We start from the raw sequence: 16,646 nt of genomic DNA, 5'->3' as shown, positions 1-16,646 counted from the left end.
TGCCCACAGTTGGCACTAAAACACCATCAAGAATAGAAACTGCTGAGAATCTTATCAATTATTTAGACAGCTTCTCTCAGATCACCCTTGATCAGTTTACCAAAATAATCTCATGTTCTAAACCAACCACTTGAGAGCTAATCACAGCACAGAGACAGCCTTGGCAAAAGTCACTATAACCTCTGATAGCTTCAGATCAGGCATTTGTGTCTGTCCTCATTCTTTTAGATCTTCGTGCAGCATTCAACACAATTGACCATCACATTTTACTATTGGAGACTAGAACAGTTAATTAGCATTAATGGAACTGCCCTAAACTGGTTTAAACCTTATTTTTCCTATTCGCTTCCAATTCGTGCAAATTAACAATGAGTCATCTGTGCGCACCAAAGTTAACCATGGTGTTCCACAGGGCTCTGTGCTCGGCCCAATTTTATTCTCATTATATATGCTTCCACTAGGAAACATTATCAGGATACATCAGGTAAATTTCCACTGCTATGCACTGCTTGTCAGAGGCAGCTGCCCTCAATCAGTGGGGCAACAATGGAAGCTGCCTCTGATGCCACAAATGTTTGGTGGCAGCTACCTCTGTTGCCACTGTTTGAAAGTGTTTGAGGCCAGCTGCCTCTGTTGCCTCAAATGTTTGAGGGAAGCTGTCAGAATTGTCACAAGTCATCGGTATCAAGTGATCGGTATCACTACCGAAACACTCTCTGAGAGCAACCAAAGCTGACTGTGACTTATTACTGGATACTGGTTGAAAATTTTAGATAGTTTGTTAGCTCTTTGGGGGTTTCAACAAAAGGTCCACATCAACCAGATCCATATACATGATCCTGATGTCTATGGATAGGTAAGACGTCAAGACTGTAAATCATGCAGTGCAACTGATTTTGAAGGAAGAAACTATGATAAAACAAGGAGTAGATGAAAGTAGATGGAAATATCTCAAAGGAACAAAAGTTTAATAACGGTGGGACCAGGCACACTCTCCATTTATATTTATTCTCTCTAGGCTGAAATGTATTCAGGGTTTTCGTGTTACAAGACAGCAAAGAGAGACTCACAACATTTTATCAACTGCATATAAACCATTCACAGTTTTATTTACTATCATAAGTTGACTTTGGCCCAAATGTTTTCCTTATGACAGGATCTCATAGGCATTCCAAGGACAAGAACATTTAGAATATACCTATTGTTACTCCTTCGACTTCAAAACAATTCTTATGAGTTATGGACTTCTATGGTGTATAAGCATCAGTGCATATACTAGAAAAATTAAAAAAGAAGTTCTACAAAACAAAACGCTGCGACTTTGTTTTATTTTCAATTCCTCAGTATTTATGTGAATTCAGTTAACTGACAATTACTTCAATGACAGCATTATTGATATAGGCTGGCTTATCCTGTTAAAATATAACAAAATGTACTGATATTGAGGCAAGCTGTTATTTATACTTTCCTCCATAACCAGTAATATTTAAGAACATCTCCACCAAGGTTACCAAGTACAACTTGGAATGTAATTTGTGCAAATGCAGATCTACAGAGCTGCGATAACAGACCAAAACTGCAGGGTTTACATGTGTCAAATATAGCAAAGGTATTGTAGTAAGCACTGGGTTAAAATGACATTATCACTCTCATCAGAGATGAGAGTGATCCCATGTTGGTTTCAGAGTGGTCATGCTGACTTCTGTGGTCTTACTCACATGCAGGAATGACTCATGAGAGTAGGGATCTGGAGAAAACAAGGGGAGTGTTTGCCTGAAACGAGAACTTTCCGAGGAACAATGTCTCTGAAAATCTTCCAGATTATTTCCAGGATTATCGGCTTTGATAACAGAGACGACAGACCAGCTCGGTGGCAGAAAGACAAGCTAGCTGCCATCAGGACAGCATGGAACAAGTTTGGGCCCGCCTCACCCTATTTTACAACCCTGGGCCTAATGTCACTGTTGATGAGCAGCTGATGCCATTTATGGGCCGCTGCCCCTTTTGGCAGTACATATTGTCTAAACCCGCAAAATACGGAATTAAGATATGGGCTGCTTGTGATGCTGCCTCATCATATGCTTGGAACTTGCAAGTGTTGCTCGTGTTGTGTAGACTGCCAGAGTGTGCTCAATTTATAATTGAGTTCCAAGAAAAACGCAAAGCACTTTTATTCATAAATTTGATTTAACAGGGTTAAATAACAAAATATTTACCATATATGGTTAATATTATGTCTAATATGTCTATATTGCTTGTTATTAGGATAAAGAAAAGATCTGTTAAGTAATTTTACATAAATTGTTATAGCTGTATTGATTGAAAGACCCAATAATGCAGTGGGTCCACCAGGCCCGCAAACATTGGCTGAGCGACAAAAACATGAACACTACACAAGGTTTAATTGTGTTTATGAGGTGCATCTGGACTTTGGCTGGTACAAGCACTCATTGTGATTGCTGCCACTTAACAGAGGAAAGGGCTAAAAATGAACAGGATTCTGATAAATTACACAGGGACAACAGGATGTTTGTACTTGAAACTTTGGGTCTTTGTATGTGTGTGCGATAAAGGAATCTAATTATACTTACCATCGCTCAGGGTCAACAAACCAGTCTTCCTTCCATTCCCATCCTTGTGGTGGCATGAAGCGTTCTTGTTTGAGTTTTACTTTTCCAGTTACATCTGAGAATTTAAGGCGACCGACCATTTCAGCTGTTCCTCACTTCCCAGATATCTGAGCTTGGTTTTCATACTGCAGTCACTTATATTACATTACATGTCATTTGGCTGACGCTTTTGTCCAAAGCGACTTACAATTAGTACACTCAACATTCATGAGGGGCCATTTAGGGGTTCAGTATCTTGCCAAGGACACTTCGGCATGCAGATGGGAGAGAGTGGGGTTTGAACCGGCAACCTTCATGTTGAAGAACCACCCCTCTAACCACTAGGCCACCTAGTGGTTAGAGTGGCCTAGTGGTTAAGGCTCCGCCTTATAAACATGCTCTGGTCATGTGAGCCCTGACACCTCGGGGCCCCCCCCCCGATTTACTAAATTCCCTAGCTCTGCCACTGGTTTCACCATCGATTGACTCCAGGACCATGATAAGGTAATTTATTCTGAACTATATGAGGAAATTATTTTCTGATAACATTTCAGAAAGAAAAGTTGAATTCAAAAGTTTGCATTACATGCCTGTCATTTGACATTGCATGTAAATCAAAGGGCTGTCGGCTTGAAAAATCTGCTGAAATGTGCTTCACATTGTCATTATCTTGAGAAGCCTGGGAAATTAAAGTAAAATACCCCAACTAAGTTTCTTTCATGCAACTAAAAATAATCACAGAAAATGTAAATGCCATCTTTATCAGCTACAATGAAACTAGACATTTATAGAAGCAACAGCATTTCCTTGTCCTATGATTGTTTTTATAATTCTGACATATTCTACAGTTACTCTCTAAGAAGTAGAGAAAGAACTACAGTGTTTAGCAGGGGGAAAAGTTTTATTCTCGTCATCGTGTACATGGTCCAGAGCTGATGTAGTGATCACGGCAGAGAGATGGCTGCTTGCTTCATGAAAACTATCACATCCTTGTTTTTAGTCACGTTGTTTTTAGACTCTCTGAACAGAGGCTAATCAAAACAACTGATTTAAATATTATAGGCTACTGAATTTCCATCTATCGCAGACACACTGCAGCATTAGCGGCTCACGTGAACAGAGGGAAAAGTCACTCAATACAGTACAGTCGTCCTGCTTTGTTCTGCTGCAGCTGAATCAATCATTATAAACCGAAAAATGCATCACCACAGATGTTGTAAGGAAATTTAGAACAGAATTGAAGACGATCAAGTTGTGAACATTGTGGAAAATTTGTAGATAACTAGTATTCTCTGAACGATCCAGTCACAAAGTTGAAAACAAGGTTTTCTTCTTCAGCACCATTTACTGCACACTAACCAGGATGGGAACAAACCAATAACATGTGAAGCAATAACACTGAGTGGGATTTCATTGTTATTCTGTGGCAGTGAATAGGAGAGAAATATACCTGGGAGAGTTTTCAAGAATAAGCATCCCAGTTGGTCAGACTGCATAAAATTCTGTTCAACAAGGGATGATTATCCTCAATCTGATGGTCGCTGCACATTCATCACAATCGGATGCCACATTATGTCAAATCGACATGTGACTGCAACTCATCCCAAAGCATAAATAAGTTTAATGTGTAGGTTTGCATACAACAAATACATCAGCAGCAGAACAGTGTTCTTATGTTTAAACCCAACTAAATCTACATTTTCCACGTTGCTGTACATTAACAACAGAATTAACCAGTTAAGTGTAACTTACTTAATGCAAAACAACAGCCAGCCAACTGCACTAATGCATTTGTTACACACACACACACTTTAAAGTGCAGAGCTATGATAACCTGTGCCACATGTAGGGTTGCATCTATGAAATAAATTCACATCAGCTACAGGCATGAAATGTCAAATCCCCAAGTTATATTATCACTTTAGACTTTTCCCCCCCTCACGTCTGAAAAGTTGAACACCCTTATAAAACACAACTAGGAAAAAAAGATAAAAACTAAAATACATTTTCAACCACAGTGCAATAAATTATGAGATTAACCAAATCCAATCTACCATCTACCCAAACAGTGTTTCACATTGATCTGGACTCAGTTATACAACCAGGGACCACTAGAAAAACTGCAAAGGATCGCTCAGTCATTTATATTAATGCTGCACTTTAACTATCCTCCAGCAGATGGCGACAATGCACCGTGCTGCTTATGACGACATTATAAAAGTAAAATATGAGACTGAATGTAAAACAAAAGCGACGTCTCTCAAAACCTAGGGGTTGTGTGAGCTAAACGAAATAATATTGCTGATGCATAAACTGTTAAGAGTTATACTTATATTAGTCTATTAAAGAAAAAGGGATGAATGTCATCTGCTAGATTGATCATTGGCTGATATAATTTTTGTTCCTGTTTGATGCATGAAATGAGTCACATTTTGATATCACAACATTAAACCAATCACGTGAACCGGATTGTATTTAACGGTCTGATTCCAACACTTCCCTTTTCTTTGTTACCAAGGCCACTATGGAACGTCATAAGAAAACTTAAATCCTCACATTTCGCATCTTACAAAACTACAGAATTATGAAACCCTGTTCAACTATATAATTCTGCCCTATCCTATGTATTAATAAATGACTTGAGTCCAACGGTTTCTAGTAACTTTTCTGAGCTGAACCTCTGAGCATCAGAAGGTGATTCTATCACAGTTTATCATTAGCATCTTCAATGGCTGAAATACTGCTTCACTTGTGACATAAAATATTTACAGGCTCATAATATTTTCAACAAGATACTGAATTTTCTTTCTTGCATCGTGGACTTCAGCAGCTCCCCCCCTATTTTAAACTCAGACACCATCCTCATCTCAGTAGATCACTGACTCCAGATTCAAACGCATCAACAGCTAAGTGATTTGATCACCTATGACTACTTTTCTATGGAAAGTTATCCAGTATTTTAAAACAATATGTTTCTGTTATATTCCATGTTACAATCCCAGAGATCTGATCACTGGCAGCATTAGGGATTCGTTTTTAAATTCAAAGGATACATCTGGTTATTTTGTGTATCTTTCTTTTCAACAACTTCCACAGAAAGTCTGACACCAGCAGTTTCTGTATCCAACCAAGAAGAAGTCTGTGTGTGTGTGTGTGTGTGTGTGTGTCCAAAACCTGATATACCTTACTCCTGCATGTCCAAAAACACATCAATGAACCACACTCTTGTACTGGTTTACATATTCATTATTACTGTGGCCACACAAGCTGCAGGTTGTTTTAACTCAATCCGGTTCACACAGTACTGCAACTGGAGATACTAACTACAGCATAAAATGTAGATGATCCGCAGCTGAAACCTGTCCCGATTCATGATTTCCTCCTTTTTAACTAAAGTTTGCCAGAAAATTAACGGATACTTAAGGATCATTTAAGGTTTATTTAAATTGTAGTATACATGTTCTTGATCTGTTTTTAAAATTAATATTGTCAACACAAATTCATAAATTTGGGATTAGAGCCGCATATAGACTAAAGGATGATAGGTGTTGTTCTTCTCATGGGACTTATCAATAACAAAACTATCACCAGTGTTTTGAGCTCCTAAAACCCATATTTTTCACCTCTGCGGTTACCCTGACAACATATTATCACACACACTGTGACACTGCTAGAACCTCAGTTTGCTTCAAACTAAATGATTGTTAGTTCGTCCAACATCGTCTCCCACCATTTTTCCTGTAGCACAATCAAGGGGAGAGCTTTTGTAATTTTCCAAAACAGACCGACTGATAAGCACGTGTGTGTGTGTGAACGTGGGCGGGGTTTGAACTTTAAAGCAGAGAACCAAGTGCGAACACCATGTCACCTTCAATGAATAATGTATACGTGATACTTATTTGCACTTTTATCTCACCTTGTCGAGACTGTAAAGCCACACAAAAAACTGCATAATGCTGTCAGGTGAAGTTATGACGACAGTTGCCGTTTTCCCTTCGACACAGTGAGATGACCTAGTTCGTTTGAAGTACACTGAGGGTTTCAGGATTCTCAGCACTGGAGCCAAAAATAAACCATGAGACATGACTGGATGATAGTGTATACATTCTTTCCAATGAACCGGTTGACATACTTTAACTACACTCTGACTTACTGAACTGACATTTTTTTAGTAAAAAGACCAAGGTAACGAACGGCTACAGTAGCCTCCTGTAAAGTGCAGCAGTCCCATTCAGTAACAATAGGAGAAACTGTTTGAGTAATGTGACTTCATTATACAGATCCTTCTCCTGCAAGTAATCTCCCGTGGTGGTGAAGACAGATCAAATCCTTTTGACAACAGTTTAAATGCAGAGTGAAACTACTTGACCGATTCTGTTGTTCGATGCTACAGATGAGGCCCAGAGACATCACCCGAAGCCAAGTAGAGACAGAACAAGAGAGCAATGTTGTTTCCAGGAAATAATCCATCTCAAGTTGTCACGAGCCAGAATTTGGGGGAGGACATGTTGAGACAGTTGAGGTGATGGAGGCTCTCAGAACCTCAGAAACGTAAAATATCATCCCACCAGCAGCGTAGTCAATCAAGTTTTGTTCCATTCAAATGTCCCAGGTGAGAGAAGCCGGGAGGATGAAAACCTGGGGAGGTCACAGGAGAAGGAGCATCCTCTCCTAAAAGGGAGCTTAACGATACTCTGCGGATTTCCTCTCCTAGTGTACTTCATGGTGACCGAAGACAACCAGAGTTTGGGGGTCGGGCGCTGAACAAGAGTTCAAAAGTTTGTCCCTCCTCCTTCCCCCATGTTTTCCTCTCATCCTTGCATGACTTAAAAGGCGTCTCTTTTGGAGGCACGAGGATTGGTGAAAAAGAGGCGCCTGTTGCAACATGATGAGAAGTGAGCTTGTGAGTGTGGGGGGGTTTGGTAGTGGAGGTGGTGTTACCATATGTGGGATTCACAATGAGTCATTTTAATGACACCCACTCCGCCACCTAGCCGACGATAGTTCATTCCGCCGTACAACCTGGAAAGAGACAAGCAGGATTGAGGTGGAGAAAACTCATTGATTTTTACTAACTTGACAGAATGAAGAGAAATGAATGTGCCAGTGACAGCTTTCCACTGCCCTTCAGATGAAGGAACAATATTGGATCTAATGAGATTATTTATTTACACTAAGGTTAAGTTAAGCGGGGTTATCTTAGTTAAGTCAAGCGGGGTTATCTTATAGGTAGACAGACAGACAGACAGACCTCAAAGAGAGTGACCTATGAGGGTTAGTGAGTTTTAGAGAATATAATTATGCGAGTACGACTGGGACTGCATCAAACTACAGGCTTGCATTTCTTTTGTTGCTTTTTTTAAAAACAATCTCATTGACGTCTACCTGCTACTGATTTGACATTGGGAAAAAGCAAATAGACATAAATCAGCCTTTTATAATAAGTCAAATTTTTTTAATTGTGTCATGACTAAACTATATTTCTATCTACATTTTGGGCAAACTGCCAAGATTGCTGTATTGATACGTATTTTTTTATCATGCCATGTAAACACTTTGTTCCACATACCTCCATGTGTTGGCGTCAGGGTCGTAGACTTCTATAGTTTTAAGATACGTCGTCCCATCAAAACCTCCTACTGCCATCAGCTGACCGTTGACCACAGCCAAGCCCACCTGCAGGTACAATTACACTTCAGTTTAAAAAACAAATCTATTTTTTGACAAATCTATTCAGGACTTAATACCCCTAACTCATCATGTCATTAAACCAGCTAAGAGAATAACTGCACTTTAAACTAAATTAGTTATTGATATATGTGAAACACCTAAAGCTACAGACAACATGTTTCAACCACTCAAAATGTCAACACATACACACAGTCTCCCTTACCCCGCTCCGTCTAGAGGTCATGGCTACCACAGGAGACCACTGGTTGGTTCTGGGGTTGTATCGCTCTGCACTGCTCAGCTCTGTGGTGTCGTCCCTCCCTCCGACAGAGTAAATCATGTCCTGGTAGACGGCACAGCCGAGGTGCTTCCTCCTGGTCCCCATTGGGGACACGGTGTGCCAGCGGTTCTCTTGAGGGTTGTAACGCTCCACTAAGGGAAAAGAGATACACGGAATTATGAGATTATAACAACAGAATATTTGTTGGAGGGAAATTAATAGAGATGACTGTGACAGTAAACTAACACACAGCTGAGTGGGAAACGACAGTGCACAGCAATGTGTTTCAATCACAAAAACAGTGTTATAATTTTGCAGAGTCCTCCATCCTCCCACTCATATATTATCTCGTTCAGGATCACTGGAGAGGGAATTTGGAAACATGTACTTTTCTATATTAATTGCCTGCAGTGGTAAATGTATCATTATTAAAAGTTACCAAGTGGCAGTGACACACCAATATGTGCCGCAAAGTACCAACAAAGGAAAAGAAGAATAGTACTTCAATTCAGTACAGTAAACCTAACCAGTATTCCATGTGGGACCTATGATAAAAACAGCTTTGAATTTGTCTTATTTGGAAGGAAATTACCGTGACAGGTTTTATTAAATCTAAAGGATACAACCATGCATTTTGTTAAAAAGCACAAAAGATAAATGAAAGGAAAATATGCAGCTGATAAAGGCTGAATTAGTGGGGTAATCCCAAAGCAGAAACCACTGTTATGTGCATCACCTCATTTACATCCGTATTCTCATTTCTGGCCATAAGTACTGTTCGGTTGAGGTTTCGTAATGGTTTAACATAAATAAGTTCCATACCTGTATTTAATGGTGACGTTCCATCCGAACCTCCCACGGCATAAAGAAATCCCCCCAGCACAGCCACAGCTACACCCAGTCGTCTGGTGCTCATGGAAGCCACACGAGTCCATTTGTTTTCCTTAGGATCATATCTGCGGGACAGATACAGATACATACGTATGTGACGTGGGTACATGTCAAGACTGGTAAGTCAAAGCTGTAACAAATAACAGAATGATGAAGCTTAACAAGCAGAGGAGGTGAGAAGGATGATTGGAACACTGACACTAATGAAATAATTAAATCATAGCAAAAACACAATTTTGTGATGATACCTTTCCACAATGTTGAGACAGGAAACACCATCCTGTCCACCTACAGCGTACAGATAACCACCGAGGACAGCTACGCCCACACTGGTACGACAAGTACTTGTCGGTGCCACGTCACTGCTCCACTGGTTTGTTTTAGGATCATATCTGGATGACAGAGGTGGAACAGAATAAAATGATTTTACTTTATAAAAGTGAGTTATAAAGAAGACATAACAGATAAGTAAACAGAAATATCTTAGGATAAAACTTGAGCGATCCTGCCGCACCTCTCCACAGAGTTGAGATACGACGAGCCATCGTGACCCCCCACCGCATACAGCAAGTCATCCAGGACACTAACGCCGACTCCGCATCTCCGCTTACTCATCGATGCTACCATTCGCCACTCGTTGGTCTGAGGATCGTAACGCTCCACACTGGAAATGGCGTCTCCGCTGCACCAGCCACCAACTACAAGACACGCAGAAAGAGAGTGAACAAATAAGGTATGTCTTTATACAGTCCTCCACAGCCTGAGAGGGGAGTCTAGATAATACCAATTCAACTGTATTGAATTATTGTGCCTGGAGGTACTGACCTGCAAAAAGTACCTCTCCACAGCGGATGGGTTTCCTCGGCCGTGTTCTGGGTCCCTGCATTAGTGGTCTCTCCTGTGGCAGCAGCAGGTAATTTTTAGCTTCATCAACAAGGTCTCTGAAACAACAGAATCACACATATAAGATACATGTGATGCAAGTCATAAACCATTGTGGCATATTGTAAATGTATTTCATTCCAGGGTCTACAGACAGAACCCACCTGCACTCCTCGTCACTCTTAATGAGGGGATCTGAACCCACGGTGCCCACCAGAAACTTGGGACTGAGCAGCGGCAGACGGACATGTTGCAGGACCTGTACAACACACGAAATCCATCTAAATCCCCCAAGTGTCCTTAAACTAGGGCAGATTATGTTGTAATATTCAACTATATATAGAGAAATGATGTGTGGCTTGTGCACTAATGGCCACACTGGCTGCAGTAGCTGGGATGGTAGTGTTAGCACTTTGAGAAACAAACCTGAGGCAGCTGCGGTCTGCGTTCCTGTATGCTGTATTTCACCCAGGCCATCACAGCATTGAAAACCTGCTCCTCGCTCCGCACGTTGAGCTCATCGCTGGAAATGATGTCAATCAGCTGGTTTGCTGGCAGCAGCATGAACTCTTCGCTTTCCATGACCTACCAAAGAGCAGAGTCAAACAGTCAGCCAGCAGCTTGACCACAAGTAGAGGACAGTGTATTCTATTTACTGTAATTCTGTAAAAATCAATCAGTAAATCAAATTAAATATATATATGTGAACACAAAGTGCCATAATCATTACACTGCAAATCATTTATATCAGTAACAAATCTAACTGATGATTTACAATAGACTTCCTCTGAAGTGAAATAACACAGTTGTTATATTATAATATTAATAACTTTAATAAGGATTATGACATATATAGATTTGCCAGTGTACTTGTATTTTGCATTATAGCTCAATGGTAGAATTCAAGAGTCAAAACGTCTGCTGCCCATCATCAGCATTAATAACCATTGTAATTATTTAAGTACCATCAAAATGTCATGCGTGCCACTGGTTTGCAAAAAATGCAATAATTTAAACTGGCCACCAGATGTAGCTGTTTGACCTGGAGGAATTAGCTGAGCTAATTAGAAAACTGTTGTTTGAATCTAAAAACATTCAGACTACAGATAGTTGTTGTGCAAAACATATTTTCCAACTTTGAGTTGCTGGTTTCTGGATGTCTAGAACTGACAATGTAAGTTCAAAAAAATACCTAAAAAAGAGACATTAATGTTTAGATTTTATTGACACTTGAACAGAACAATATATGTCTTAGTTTAAATGTGCACGCACTCTGAGGCTTGTAATGTGACGAAAAAATGTAGCATGTACACATACTATAATAGCCAGTTGTTCACAGGCACAGGACCCTTGCTATTGCTAATTTTCCAATGGTAACTTAGTTTTTAAAGTATGCATGTGCACTAAAAGCTAGGACTCTTATCTGGGAAAAAGTGTTTCTCTCAGAGCATGCCCTTTACTACACTGTCTAAATGTACCTACATAATCTTTATTGCACATTGCAACATGTTATGTTAAGAAATTGATGGGACTATGGAGTTTTGGACATTAATTTTCTATGTTCTTACCTCTTGAAAATTGTGCTGGGTGAACTTGTCTGCAATGCGGAGCAGCTCACGGCAGGAGTGTGTGTCGGCGAAGGCCCTGATGCCCAAACAATTGGAAGGATCTAGCTGCCTCTTGAGGAACTCGCAGCAGGCCTCCTGGATCTCAGCCAGCTGGAGGAGGCAGGCAGCAGGGAGCAGTGTCTGCACATTCCCCTCCTCTACAGTGACCTAAAGGGCAAGGAGGGCAGGACATCACAGATCTGTTATATAGTTTATCTTAAGGATACAAGTAGCAGGGCGACAGTTGACATGTCAACATCTCAGTCAAAGAACTCGGCATCAACGTTTAACTGCCCCCCACAAGCCTCCTGAAGGCCACCTCACAGTCTACCTGGTATATCCTTTATTGTATCTTATTCAAGATATATTGGTATACTGTGCAACACTAATGCAATCCTGTCAATAGTGTCTTGTGGAATTTTGCGAGCATTCATATTAATGAAAGCAAAACAGCACCAATCCATGAAGCTTAACCTTAACAAAACAGGATGGTAGTGTTACCTGGGAGGTGTAGGCAAAGTCAATGAGCAGCTCCATAGCCCTCTCATCGATGTCACGGATAACCACCTCAGTCTGCCTGCTTTCTGCCAGCTCACCAGTAAACATTGCCCTGTGAAGAACATTAAAGTAGATCATGAGATGTAAAGTTACAGTCGGCATTCAAATATACCACAACTGCTCTGCAATGCTAATTCCTTGAGAAATTGATCAATTTCCCAATAAAACTCTGGGTACCTGAAGTAGGGGCTGCAGGCAGAGAGGATGACACGATGGGCATAAATCTTCTTGGCCCCCACCACCAGCACCACGTCACAGAGCTCACGGTGTTTCCTCAGCAGGTTGATCACCTCCAGGGTCTGCCGCGGGTGTTTGTCTGAGACGTAGGGCATGCGTGCAGGCTGGGGGACCCCTTCTGGCAGTTTGTTGGGGTCCCCCAGAGTACAGCGGCTGGTGATGTCCATTCCAGTGGCGTCTTGGCGTGCGCTGGTGACCCTTGACATTAACCAGATATGAAATCATTAAGTGAGTAAATATATACTTCAGTTAACATCTTGTTGAGCCAATCAGGTGAGTAGGTTCTGTCAACATGGTGGAGGGTTTGGATACATTTTTGTAGGATGTCATGTAAATGACAAACTGCTCTAAATGCAGCAGAGAGAACTATGTGAGTAAAGATTTATTAATTTGTGGGATGAGATATAAGAAGAAAGGAATTCAACATGTTTTTCTTTTGTTGTGACTATAGCCAAGAGAAATAAAAACACTGGCTTCTCCTACATATGGAAAATTCAAACGGTCAAAGAAGGAAGGTTTCAGTTAGTTAAAAAGTAAATAAGAACTCCAATGTAAATCACAATAATAATTAACAAATCTAAATAGTAGAACTAACAATCAGGGAATTTACCACAATATACTGTGAAATCAGTAATTCTTTCATCCCTAAACATGAGATAAGAATTTTCCAACTAGTCCTAATGCCCATTATCTATTTTCCTTGATAACTAAACCCTTCCCTGTAGTAGTACTTCTGGTAATACATTTGGTGGAGTTCTATTTTTGGGTTCTGGACCTGGATTTGGCTTTGAGTCCACACTAGTATATTTTTTACTACACAAGTGTTGCTAACACTATAAATAGAACACTATTTTCTGCTCAACATCCTTCCTTTACCTAACTGGCCATCGAGCCATTAACCTGCAGGAGTACAGACACCGACTACAGGCTGAAATTAGAAGAAGAGCTGTGGTCAGACCCACCCAGTCCTCTGGGGGTAGGTGGAGGGGGATTCATTGCGGAAAAGACTAGTCTTCAAGGGGAAACTGTATTGGTTGGTCTTGCACACAAGCTTAAGTGGTGCCAGTAGGACGTGTGTCAAAGATTGAATACATTTTATTAGAGGATATTTTGGATCGTTGTTGTGAGAAGGCAGTCTTGAGTTTTGATTAAAAGGACCCATTTAATGGGTGAGAGACTCAAACACAGATTTATCATTCTGCAAAAGATCAAACACACACTACTCCAAACGTCCACACCTACCTGCGCATTGGCTTTGCATCCATGCACTGAAGAACAATGTTTGGTCTCACACCTTGACGTTAATCTACAAACGCCAACAAAACAAATTAGACTTTCTTGGTAGTCAGTGTAGAAATTGCATATGAAGTCAGCAGCGTTTACCAGGGATCAGGCTCAAAGAAATATGCTTGATCTATTTGCCTCCAGTGAGTCATTATTATTTTTAGACACGCCTGGTCAATCTATTGTGATCAGACACAGCCACCATGCCTTTGTGCAGTTCATGATTAATGTTATTTTTTTAAACTAAGTCAGGCAGATGTTCGATCATCTCTGCTGCTTCGGGGACTGTAGTTTGTTTGGGTAAAGTTTCTGTATAACTGTTTCCCATCTTGTATGTAAATGAGGGACAGTGTAAAATAAAACCTTTCAATAGAATATAAACTGAAAACAATGACCGCAGATCTGGTACATCATATTTTCTACACAGACACAAAAACACAACATCCACAACAAGCAATGTAGCATTGATAAATCTTGCATGTCATGGGGCGTATGATTTACTACACGTACATTAACTCCTAAGCAATAGCTAAAACAAGTAATATCTCCCTATACAAAAATATATAAAGAACAACAGTTATAGATAGGCATTGAATGATTGAAAGAGATAAATTAGGCTGTAATAAATAATAGATTTTAGAGATTTAGTTAGTACACCGTTAAATCACTAAAGCGATTTCACTTAGGTGTACAATTTGAGTTGCATGCTATCTAATACTTTGTCAAACATTTAAAATGACTGCATTTCCCTATAATTTAAATGAGCTTGTTGTATTTAAGTATTAAGGGGATACATGTGTGGTTGAGCTGTATTGTAAGGGTGCCAGTGAGTTACTGAGAGCCTATTTCACATGATTCTTGCTGTTCTTGGTTGATGAATGCACTTCTGGTAAGTTGCTTTGGATAAAAGCGTCGGCTAGATTAATGTAATGTATTTTTCCTGTTCTGCTGTGATTCAAATAGGAATCTTCTAATAACCATTGCTTCATCATGAAGTAATTGTCTAATTGACACTGAAAACAGATTGGACTCCAAACTAGCTACTGACAGACTTCACACTGACAGTATAAACATGATCACAGATTAGGATCCACGACTGTTTAACAAGATCAGATGATCAATTAATGCTAACATCCGCTTTTGGTCAAAATGTCTCATGGTGGAAGCTTGTGTTTTATTTGTTTCTATTCAGATACATGATTCCCATGACTATCAAATGGCTTAAGATAGACTGAGCGATTGTTGTTAGCATTTAGGCAGATAGACAGATCCCGGGTGCGCACTCTGCCTATCAGTTAGCATCTTACAGTTTCAAATGGCTTGCTACTAATGAGGATTCACTGAGATGTCTTGATAGTTGCAGCAGAAGCCAACTGGTTAAATAAAGAGAATGTGTAAAATGCGCAGCCTTAGCAAAAATAGTGAGCTAGCAAAACTAGCCGAGGATGTCGGGAATGCTATGTGCTGTAGCTGGCCCCGAGGCAGTGGATCCACAGGGGAGTCTATCTCAAAACACAACAACAGCCTGACATTTACTCCACACAACCACGTAACACAACATAACAATGGCTTAAGGGGGTGATTTCTTAGCAGGGGGAGTCTCAGCATCAGGTCAAATATATAAACTGCAATGCTAACGTGAACTAAGTTAATGTTAAGGCTTCAGAAACGCCCGCTGCTAACACAGTTAGCAGTGAGAGCTAACTGACAGGGAGAAGATACGGTAAAGATTGTGTTTACCTTATATTTCCATCCTCACGACACGTTAAAGCCGCCCAGATCGCTAATGTTTACAGTTTTAATGTCGGCTCGACACTGGGTGCTTTTCTTCCTCGGTTATTTGCGCGTGCCAAATGCCAACGCCATTTCCGGACCACTCCTTTTCAAAATAAAGGTATGGCATGACGTCATTGTGCGGTATACATGTGGCTGCGAGTTCAATAATGTCATTAAATATTGGTTATGTTGAGTGTTATTACATGAAGCATGATGATTTATATAGGAACGTCAGATCATGTTATATGGGCAATTAATTAATAAAACCAGGTCATTTATGAGCGTTTATAGTAAAATACTAAAATAGTCGGGACTTATAATACTGAGTCATTATGTTGGTTTGCTTAGGTAATTCAATTTGATAACACTCAAAACAAATGGTTACACAACTGCTTCACTATTTTCATGGCCGCAATATCATCTCTACAGGTCTCAGAGTAAAACCTGAGCTGATGGGGCCCTTAACCTAGATTTGCGGGCTCCTGGCATGTTCATCTAGCTTTGCACCAAAGTTCACCAAACACTGCTGCCACAGTTTTAACTTATATTGTGCTAAATAACCAAAAAGATTTAACAAAACAACCTACTTTGAGGAGGTGAAGATATCTACAGGCCTGGACATGAGCAATCCCATAGGTGACCAACAGATCTGTTTGGATGAACGAAGCTGCTGCTTGTTGCTAATGCACTGATGGCTCACGATCAGCGTGCTAAAAGTTGAAACCAACTGGAAACGACTACCCCATAATGACCGTCATGTTTTATTCAACTGAATTCAACCAATTGTTCAGATTTGGGTAAAAAAATCAAGCTGTAATGACCTGTTTGCATTCAAAATATATAAATGAGGCA

At 40.2% G+C, this 16,646-nt stretch overlaps 1 protein-coding gene across 2 annotated transcripts; it reads right to left on the bottom strand.

Annotated features, from left to right (window-relative positions):
• Nucleotides 1-3,491: 3,491 nt before the first annotated feature.
• klhl20 (kelch-like family member 20) lies at nucleotides 3,492-15,873 on the bottom strand. Of its 2 annotated transcripts, XM_062404269.1 has the most exons (14): nucleotides 15,759-15,873; nucleotides 13,977-14,040; nucleotides 12,675-12,932; nucleotides 12,441-12,549; nucleotides 11,901-12,107; nucleotides 10,759-10,917; nucleotides 10,497-10,591; nucleotides 10,276-10,391; nucleotides 9,965-10,148; nucleotides 9,699-9,842; nucleotides 9,382-9,515; nucleotides 8,503-8,711; nucleotides 8,179-8,285; nucleotides 3,492-7,631 (listed from the first exon to the last, which is right to left on the bottom strand). In XM_062404269.1, exons 2-14 carry the CDS (start codon nucleotides 13,997-13,999, stop codon nucleotides 7,547-7,549), a joined length of 1,830 nt encoding a protein of 609 aa, XP_062260253.1. In that variant the 5' UTR covers nucleotides 14,000-14,040; nucleotides 15,759-15,873; the 3' UTR covers nucleotides 3,492-7,546. The 2 variants fall into 2 exon arrangements, with proteins under 2 accessions (XP_062260253.1, XP_062260254.1); XM_062404270.1 differs by lacking the exon at nucleotides 13,977-14,040 and having other exon boundaries at nucleotides 15,759-15,857.
• Between the last annotated feature and the right edge of the window lie 773 nt (nucleotides 15,874-16,646).

This window comes from Platichthys flesus, chromosome 14 (assembly GCF_949316205.1).
Source record: "Platichthys flesus chromosome 14, fPlaFle2.1, whole genome shotgun sequence".
Classification (NCBI taxonomy): Eukaryota; Metazoa; Chordata; class Actinopteri; order Pleuronectiformes; family Pleuronectidae; genus Platichthys; species Platichthys flesus.
The sequence above is the reverse complement of the archived record's forward strand: the minus strand, read 5'-3'. Positions and strand labels throughout refer to the sequence as shown.